This window comes from Montipora capricornis, chromosome 11, assembly GCF_036669925.1.
Source record: "Montipora capricornis isolate CH-2021 chromosome 11, ASM3666992v2, whole genome shotgun sequence".
Lineage (NCBI taxonomy): Eukaryota > Metazoa > Cnidaria > Anthozoa > Scleractinia > Acroporidae > Montipora > Montipora capricornis.
The window spans coordinates 33,455,734-33,466,213 of record NC_090893.1 but is presented as its reverse complement, the minus strand read 5'-3'; the positions used below and the strand labels follow the sequence as shown (position 1 = coordinate 33,466,213).

At 40.7% G+C, this 10,480-nt stretch overlaps 2 protein-coding genes across 2 annotated transcripts in view; one reads left to right on the top strand and one right to left on the bottom strand.

Moving 5' to 3' along the window:
- LOC138023408 (uncharacterized) overlaps positions 1–2,590 on the top strand; it is a 3,534-nt gene extending 944 nt beyond the window's left edge. The window contains exon 2 of the mRNA XM_068870411.1: positions 1,811–2,590. Coding sequence (XP_068726512.1) covers positions 1,811–2,590 — 780 coding nt within the window. The remainder of the gene's footprint in view (positions 1–1,810) is intronic.
- The window catches only part of LOC138024844 (uncharacterized), a 75,787-nt gene extending 65,575 nt beyond the window's left edge, over positions 1–10,212 (bottom strand). Inside the window, exon 1 of the mRNA XM_068872034.1 lies at positions 9,964–10,212. The gene's annotated coding sequence lies outside the window, so the exon portion shown is untranslated. The remainder of the gene's footprint in view (positions 1–9,963) is intronic.
- Between the last annotated feature and the right edge of the window lie 268 nt (positions 10,213–10,480).

Sequence of the window (10,480 nt, the reverse complement as noted above, 5' to 3'; positions counted from 1 at the left end):
TATTTTTAAGATTGCTTTTAAAAGATGTAAGATTATTCCAAAGTTTAGGAGCGCTGACCGAAAAAGCGCGATCACAATAAAATTTTAACCTCTCGATCTAGGTGTCACTAACAAGTTCATGGTTGAAGATCGTTAACTCATAGATGGCTCTTAAGTTTGTAGCAGATCACGAATATAGCTAGGACTTAAATTATTTAAAGCTTTAAAAGTTAACAGTAAGATTTTAGAAATAATCCTCTGCTCCACGGGAAGCCAGTGTAGTTCTCTAAGCAAAGGAGTAATAAGGTCATATTTAGGACCACGTAGGATTAGACGAGCCGCACAATTCTGAACTAACTGAAGTCTATTAAGCAAGTGTTTCGGAAGTCCGTATAAGAGAGAGTTACAGTTGTCCAATCTACACATTACGAAAGCATGCACTAACATTTTGGTGTTTTCAGCCGAAAAAAACGTCTTAATACGAGAGATACTACGAATGTGAAAAAAGGCTGATTAGCAGATGGCAGTAACTTGACGATACATGTTCAGTTTATTGTCAAAAATTACACCTATGTTGCTGGCAAACTGAGAGGGTTTTGTAGCTGACCCATTAACCGCTGTGAAAGAGAGGAGCTGAGAGACCGGACGATGTCGCGATCCAATGACCAAAAGCTCTGTCTTGTAACCATTAAGTTTAAGTTTGTTCAGGGACACCCATGTCGCAATATCATGTACATAAACATGCTTCAATTCTGGGCACAATAACAGGCGAATTAGAGTCGAACGAAAAATAATGCTGAGAATCATCAGCGTAGAAATGAAAGTTCATATTATGACTTCTTATAACCTCAGCAAGAGGGGACGTATACAAATGATATAAAATAGGGCCAAGAACAGAACCTTGGGGACACCGTAGATTAGATCAGACCTGGTGGAACTGGTTCCATTTACGCAGACAAATTCACTCCGACAAGCTAGGAAGGATTAGTGCCAAGCGAGGACCCTTCCCTTGATACCAAATCGCATCTTTAATCGTTCGTGTAGTAAACTGTGATTAAAAGTGTCAAAAACTGGTTATAAATCGAGAAGTAACAAAACCATAGTGGCACCATTGTTTGCAGCTCGTAAGGTGTCATCATGTACTTTCAAAAGGGTGATCTCAGTACCATATTTTGTCACTTGTAGGCAGATTGTAGATTAAATCAGCACTTTAAAACTTGAGAGGAAGATGACCCAGTACAAGAGAAATGTTCTGTTTTGGTTTTTTAACCATTGTTTAAACAGGGATTTGGAGGATGACTTGAAAAGAAAAAAGCTGATGTATTTCTCAGGAAGTTTTTATTCGCTATTTACTGATGTGTACCCAATTCTTAATGCGATCAATTTGTAACAAATTCAAAGCGAAATTAAGAACTTTAAAACTTCTTCGTTACTGTTGCCTCGCGCATACGCAATACGCTTGTGCAAGAAAAATAGAGACGGTATAAATATAATAAAAAGGTTGACACTGGCTAAAATATTGTGTTGGACGTTTCGGCAACTGCTGTTGCCCTCCTCAGCAGGGATGAAAAATGCAAAAATCTAACGGCGTCCCGATGGTACACGATGCGTATAAATATAAAATCGCACTTCAAAAGAATATTTTAAAAATAAAATAGACAATAAAAACGAAGGTCTCCAGAGCACTCTAAAATATTTTTACAAATTCTTTATGTTATTGTTATCAGATACGTAGATGATAGCCATGTATGCATAAAAAGGGAACGCGCGGATGAATTCCACGCACACCTCAATTCTATCAACACTAACATCAAATTTACCATCGAGATAGAATCAAGGTTCTATTGCCTTTCTTGACACAAAAACAACCAGACAAGACGATGACTCGATCACCGTGTCTGTATACAGAAAAGCTACCCACACCGACCGCTACCTTGACTTCAAATCTCATCACCACCCCCAACATAAATACTCGGTCACACGCACCCTCATAGATCGCGCAAAGAATATCCCATCCACCGAGGAGGAAGCTGTACGAGAAACTAAGAGAGTAGCAAAAGCCCTTACCGCTAATAACTACCCTGCCAATTTCATCTACAATGGTCGCGAACGAAACAGACAACAAGAAGTAAATGATTCCGACCAGCGCGGTATGGTTGTTTTGCCCTATGCCAAAGGATTCTCCGAGAGAATCGCGAGGGTTCTTCGAGGTTTCAACATTAAGGTCGCTCATAAACCTATTCGGACAATCTCAAATATACTTAAAAAACCAAAGGACAAAATCGAGAGGGAGGCCTCTAGAGGAATCGTATATAAGATCAAATGCAAAGATTGTGATTGTGTTTACATCGGTCAGACATCGCGCGCGCTAAAAACACGCGTCAAAGAGCACTCAAAGGCCATAGCAACATTAGATGAAAACTCTTTGTTGGCCAAACACCACATGCGCTGCAATCACCAAATAGACTTGATGAACGTCGAAATTGTTGACACTTCATCGGCATGGCGACAAAGACTTATTCTTGAGGCTTGGCATTCCTTACGAGATACAAACGCTATAAACGAGCATATAGCACTTCCAAACGTTTACAATAACATAAAGAATTTGTAAAAATATTTTAGAGTGCTCTGGAGACCTTCGTTTTTATTGTCTATTTTATTTTTAAAATATTCTTTTGAAGTGCGATTTTATATTAATACGCATCGTGTACCATCAGGACGCCGTTAGATTTTTGCATTTTTCATCCCTGCTGAGGAAGGCAACAGCAGTTGCCGAAACGTCCAACACAATATTTTAGCCAGTGTCAACCTTTTTATTATATTTTTAACATGCCTGGCTACACACCAAACATTTTTACCACTGGTTTTCATGTTTAAGTTGATATATACATTGTTAAAGAAGTACAGCTGATTGTTATCTGCTCAAAATGCTGAACGAAGGAGAAATGTTACTGGTATTTGTTTTTTACTCAGTAAAGTATTTTGATCGTTATCTTTCACACAACAATGGTATTATGGTAATATCCAGATAATATTTAACAATTATCCTGCGAAAGAGCGCGGAATATCTCCTGATACTTAAGGCGCTGTTGTACTGTGAAATGTTTTGTGCAACTTGTCTCGCAATGTTTTGGCGACATTGTGGCGGGACAAGTTGCACGAAACATTTGACTATGTAACATACCTTGCAACGACTAAAATCGTTGCGAGACAAATTGCACAAAACGTAGAACTTGGTTCAACTTTCGGAAACGGCTCTTGCAACTTGTCTTGCAACGATATTGACCTTTGCAGGTTACGTTACACTGTGAAATTTTTCGTGCATTTTGTCCCGCCACAATGTCGCCAAAACATTTTTGTTTTGGATATTTTGGATAATTGATGTTCTTGCATCCCGCACCTAAGTGTCCAAAACTTTGAGAGGTGAAACTGAAAGAGACGTCGAAGTCGTCAACATGGCACAATATCCACCTATCTCATAAGCTACGCAAACTCAGATGCAAGCAGAAACAGAAGCAGACTCCATGCTGACTCCGCAGAAATCGGAAGTTACTGTATGCATCCATGCCTACTTCCCGTTTAGAGACGAGCTCACCCTATAGAACGGGCTAATCATTAAAGGAGAAAGACTCGTTTTCCCCACCGCTTAAGTCACATATATGGCATCCAGGTATTTGGCTTGGCATGAACAAAGATGTAGAGGACTATTTAGCCCAACGCCAAACTTGTAACAACTATCGACAAGAACATGGCAAAGAACCTATGATCAACCATCAGATCCCGTCACGCCCTTGGGAGAAGGTGGCAATGGACTTGTTCCAACTTTAAAACAGGGATTTCCATGTCATGGTCGACTACTAATCTAACTACTTCGAAATTGAAAAGCTATCATCCAAGACGGGAAGGGAATTTATTTGTAAACTCAAAACTCAATTCGCAAGACATGGGATCGCTGACCAAGTCATCTCAGACAAAGGTCTACCATTTTCATCTGCCGAGTTCCAAGGGTTTGCACGCGCTTACTCATTTGATCACGTAACGAGCTCACCTACCTACCAGCCGTCCAACGGCAAGGCGGAAAATGCCATAAACACCACAAAAAAGCTGATGAGGAAAATCTTTGAAACTCGTTGTGATCCTTACCTGACACTTCTTGATTGGCGCAACACGCTCTCAGAATCCATCAACGCATCACCAGCTTTGAGGCTCGCCGAACCAAAACCCTCTTGCCAACATCAGCACAGCTCCCCAAGCCGAAGGTACCTGACAACATCGAGCAAACTCAAAGAGCAGAAAGCCAAAGTCCTTGCCATTGTACTGTTCAAATTCCAGCCTTTCCTCACTTTTTTGACACAAGCTTGTTTGCAAGCTTAAACAGACTTTGATTATCGTTACAAAAGTTTTTAATGCTTACATCGATCGACCCATCGCGTGTAAACGCCTCCAGTCGTCTTGTCTTGTAATAGGGACCACTTTACTTGAAGTCCGTTACTCAACCATAGTTGATTGGAGAGAATGGGTGTATAAATTGATGCAAGCGCACCACAACGGAATATCTCTGTTATGCTGTTTGCTTTGTCGCATGATCACGACCTTGTTTTGCACAGTCACAGGGATAGTGACTCTAATAGAATCTGAATGGCAGTAGCTTCTTGTTCAGAAAGTTTTCTGCGTTTTGTTGCATGGTCTGAACAATAAAACAAGGTCATTGTTCCACGACGAGCAGGCTCAACCTTAGGGACCTTAAGATCTACGATGGTGACGTCAACAAAAACGTCACCTTAAAATCGAACTTTTCTCTACCATAAGTTTGGCGATTATTCCACCTCGTTCACATCGCACGATGTGAAATAAGTATCCTAAAAATACATTCGTACGAGCGTTTTGAGAGTAAAAATAGAGAGTAAATGTTTGTTGCATGCTCACGTTGTCGTCAAAACGTAAAATTTCGTGATTTAACATCTTTGTTGTGCAGAGAACCGCAAAATATAAGCTAAGATATAGATTTAGCCAAGCCTAAAAACGGAGCTCCCTGGTTATTTATTCTTGCTGCCTGTGGGGTTATTGAAAATAAAAGGTTTCGAATTGTCCTGGTTTTGATATTTCCGGTTGCTACTTAATTAAATCTTTTTTGTTTGCTTTGTCTATATAAAAATTCATTGCCTATCTAGTGAATTCTACGGTAAAATTTACGCCATAAACCGATATCGCATCAATAATCACAATGCGACGAGTGCGATATCGGTTTTTCGAGTGAGATTTCATTTGGAATTCACCAGTTTGGAAATGAATTTTTCTTGAAGCCCATGAGTTTTAAAAGAAAATAACCACACCCTCAGCGAACGAATGGGAAAGGAAAATAAGCCATTTCAGAGTCAACTGTCAATAGCTAGTGAACAGGAACCATGTTAAAATTAGACACCATCGAAAAACTTTATCCACTTTATCTCTCAAAACGAGATCATTCCCATTTTAATGTATTTCATTGACACACGTCAGCTTGGCTTGGAACAAGAATGGGCAAAATACGTCAATGCAACCAAGAAAAAAACGAACTTCAAACAGGATCCGCTCCAACACTAAATTACCTTTCGGTTGAAGATTCTCCCTAATTTTACGAGAGCTCATTGCAATTACGCTTCATTAAAAGGACATTTTTTTTGTCACTGTCGAGGCACATGGAAAAACAGTTAGGCATACGATTAAAAAAAAAACACTGGTTAGCTCGCATTTTGGAGCATGACAAACGAAAAATCAAATAAATTTGTGTCCAAAAGAGTAAGGATAGTTGTTATTTAATTCCAGTTGAGAATAGAAATTCGAGTTTCATTGCTGAACAAGTGAAAAACCGATTAAACAACCTTTTAAATATACGCACCCACTTTAAATAACTCATCCATAAAACAATGACAAACGATTTAGTGCCCAAGGAAACAATTTGTGGAGTAACTTTTTCCACTAAGTATGAGATATTACTGGTGTTCTGTTTTGTCGTTGCCGTCCTCTTTTTCTCTACATTCGTTTCTGTTCTAGTCATAGGTCCTCCAGGCATCATGTAACCTTATCAGAGCTTCTAAAGATACGACAAAAGTTGCAATACAGAGAAAAAAGTAGCTCTAAACAAATTAAAACTAAACACTCAGCTTTAAGTTTACATCCCTCCAATGCTTAACTTGAATAACTGCGTAGCCACAAGTGTGGACCACAGCTATCATGATATGTCAAACTGGATTGAAACCAACGCAAAATGCAGAAAGAACACATATTCCAAACTGTTTTCCACCTGAACACGAAAAGCGTTGACTGTGTAAGAACTATCGTTGACGCAGTATTGCCGTGTAGCTGCGTCGAGCCACAGAAAGCGCGCAAAAAATGAAGGCTCGGTTATGTTTAGGGGAGTTAATCTGGGTTGAGCCTGCAATCGAATCGAAAGCCAGTACCTGGTCAGCGGTCAGCTCTAGGCGTGAACCCGCCATATGCTTGCGTGATACTGGTCAGCGGATACCTCGTTTTGACAGGTGTCAACTGATCATAACAATGATGTCCAATATCAAAGATGTATGGTGTAAACTAGCGTGATACTGGTCACAATGGCATACATGGAGATGTGGACGTACGGACGAACGTACGGACGGTCGATGCCGACATGGCTATAAAACCAAAATTTCTCGCATCGATGGATTACCATATTTTCTTAACTATGGTGCTCCGCGCGCAGAGCTCCGCTAAAATCCGTACCGCCCGTGCAGCACCATTATTTATGTACTTTTTAACAAATGAATGAATGCGGCCGGGCAGACGTTTTCTGCTACTGGTAACATTGTAACCGAGTAAAACCTGCCGCATGGACGGGTGGTCAATGCCATTACCATCCGGCAGTTCCTGCAGCTACTCCGGCTCCAAGTGTACTGCATTGCATTCGCCCGGAACTCGTCGGTGCGGCCGAGAGGGGGACCCGTTGTCTGGGCACTTGATGCTATGGAGGATCCATCCGTACTGCATGGAGACACTTGACTCCGAGCCGGGCATGGAAGCACTTAACAAAGCTATTGATGCGTTGGCAAGTGGCAAAGCACCGGGGTGAAGATGGCATACCCCCTGAAATCATCAAGTGCGGCACGTCAGCCCTCTTGCAACCACTTCATGAACTCCTGTGCCTTTGCTGGAGCGAAGGGAAGGTACCTCAGGATATGCGCGACTCTAAGATCGTCACGCAAATTCAAGGGCAAATTCAAAAAACACAAATTCAAGGGCGACCGCAGTGATTGTAACAACTACGGGGGCATATCTTTGCTGACTATCGAAGGCAAGGTTTTTGCTCGGGTAGTACTGTCTCGCCTGCAAGTCCTTGCCAGCTGCGTTTTTCCTGAGTCTCAATGAGACTTTAGGACGGAGCATTTCACGGTCGATATTATTTTCTCCATTCGAAAACTGCACGAGAAATGCCGTGAACAACAGATGCCACTCTACATCGCATTCATCGATCTTACCAAGGCTTTTGACCTTGTGAGCAGGAGTGGCCTGTTCAATCTCCTGAAGAAGATCGGTTGCCCCCCTAGGCTAATTAACATCATTGCCTCCTTCCACGACGGCATGCAGGGCACAGTGAGCTACAACGGCGCCTCGTCAGAGCCCCCTCATGATCATGAGTGGTTGCGTCTTTGCGCCGACTTGGTTCAGCATCTTCTTCTCGGTATTGCTGAACTCCGCTTTTCAGCACTCCGAGGAGGGGGTCTACCTGCACACCAGGAGTGACGGGAAACTGTTCAGTCCGTACCGACTGAAGGCAAAGGCCGAGGTCCAGACTGTCCTCCTCTGAGAAATGCTGTTTGCTGACGACGCAGGCCCTGATCGCTCACACCGAAGAAGGACTTCAACACCTAATCAACAGGTTTGCCCATGCTTGCGAGAAATTCGGCCTGACAATTAGCATCAAGAAAACTAACGTCATGAGCCAGAGCGTCCCGGCTCTTCCAACTATCTGCATCAAAAGCAAGGTTCTTGAGGTCACCGATCATTTCACCTACCTTGGCTCTACTGTGTCCAGCAATTTGTCTCTCGACTCAGAGATCGACAAGCGCATCGCCAAGGCTGCCGCCGTTTTGTTTAAGTTGAGCAAGTGGGTGTGGGAAAACAGTCAGCTGACCTTGAATACCAAACTCAAGGTATCAGGACAATTCATAAACGAGCGAGATTTCTTCATTTTTCTTACTTATTGTTATGATAATCACTGTACGCCGTTTGTACTGGCGTCTTTTACACTAGCTTTTGTAACCCGTTGAAGACTGTAGTTCTACAGTCGAAATCTCGCTCCTTTAAAAGTTGGTAAGAAAGCATTTTAATTAACATGATGTATAACTTCTTGAGACAAGTTGCCGGCTGCAGTGCGTTTAGGGTGATTTACCAGACTGCTTGTTGTCTTTAACAATCACCTTTAACTCAGCACTAGCAGGTTTCTCCTTTTGACGGATAGATTAGTGGGGCCAGTGCTCTGTGTTGTTTAACTTCTCGTTTGGCTTGATTTTAACTAAGAACAGCTGTCGTGAAACGTCACCAATGGTTATCATCCTTATTTAATTCAAGAACAAAAAAAAGTGTGTAACCTTTGGTCACCATTCATAATCAACTTCCAAAGACATTTGGTTTCCAGTTTTTTTCTGTAAGAATCTGTTCCAAAAAAAATTATATGAATACAATACTAAGCTAACCTCAAAATCATTTTGCTGTATGGATCATGATACTGCCGGAACAAATTATAGCAAATTTTATCATCATTTAACTGGTTCCATTTTTTGAATTGAGCGTACTGATTATTTACATTGCTCTTCTTTGCAGCTGCATTCATTCGCAATCTGAAATTAAAAATTATTTTCTTTATCTTTCTACTCTGTGCTTAATTCCTATGCAAGCTCCAGTTTTGTTCGTGTTAGTTGTTCCTAACTGTAGCGTAGTAATTAGATTAGTGGAATATTCACTACTTATTTTCATTAAAGCAATGGGTATCCAGTTCACTGAAGCGTTATACAGTAACTTGTATTGCTTTTATGTAAATGCATTACGGAATTGTGGAAGTAGTCAATAGGATATCGGTATAACATGGTAGTAATTCAAGTGACCCTTCGTTTAATGTTTTGATTTTTAACAACATGACTGTGAAATTGTTAATTATTTACCTCGATCAATTCCTTCTACTGCCAGTAGTTGTTTTTACCTATCTTTCTTCTCGTTCTCTTAATTCCAAAACTTTATATGTTTTTTAATACGAACAGAAAACATTGTGTTATTGTCTGTTTGTTGTTTTTGTCGCTGTATTTGCAGTTGGCATTACAAATACAATATTAACTCCTTGGTCACTATAGAGATCATTAAGCGACCTCAAGCTTTGATCACTGCCATTGCAAGTCACTACCCGCACTTGTTATATGATCAGAATCTCGGGGCTCTACTATGTACTTAAACTAACCACCAGCCCAGGTATTCACCTCGGGAAAAGAAGACATGGTGAAGTTAAATTAATAATGCGACACATGCAAATATCCCTTTTCCATCCTGAGCGGACTAAAAATAGATTGCCAATACTCTTGGATAGATTCAAGTTCCGGTATTCCTTCTTCATCAAGTGTATTTTATTCCAACGGGAAGCAAACACCAAAATTTGATCGAAATTGTTCGTTTTTATGTCTTATCAAAATAAATATAGTAAAACAAAGAAATATAATCGGCATCATGTCAAGAATTTCAGTCCATCTTCGTTGTCGATATTACAATTTAAAATACTGTCGTTTTTACCAATATCTTAGTTAATGAACCCTCCGAATCTTCTGAGGCCTGTTCTGGGCGAAACAAGTAATTAAATGCTGTGCCCTATTTAGTGAACACGCATACAAATGTAGGACTAAAACATACGAGATGGTGTTTGTAAGGCTCGGTTGCCATACAGCCACATTTCCGTCCCCTTCGGGTCAAATTATGTTACATACATACCCGACATTTTCACGGCAGAAGCAACAATGATAAAGCCCAGAACTTTAAACTCTGTCATGATTTCTTTAGTTTTCTTTCTTCGCAATCCTCGAACGAACGAAATCTTTATAATTCAGATGAACTACTTCAAGAGCTTTCGCTTCTTAAGTTAAGTATCCATTACGAAACCCTTTCAGTTCAGCAAACAAGGACGGATCGTGTTACACCGAAAACGGTCACACCATCACTGTAATTTTAGGGTAGTCCACTTCTTTTTTTAGACAGTGGGAAGGGTTAGCCAAAAGGGGGAGGGTGTAGGTAATTCGTCGGAATGTGTATTTTTTTTTCGATATCTGTTATCAATATAACCGTCAACGCTACTTTTGAACACGTAAATGTACCTCCTTCAGAGTCAATCACCCATCATAGACTCTTGACCCCCTTGGATTGTTGCAACTTGGTCCTAGTGGAGCTACTGTCAGTGTCTCCTAAGGGTATTTTTTTATGTGTTGAAGTAGTACATGAAGAACCAAATCAA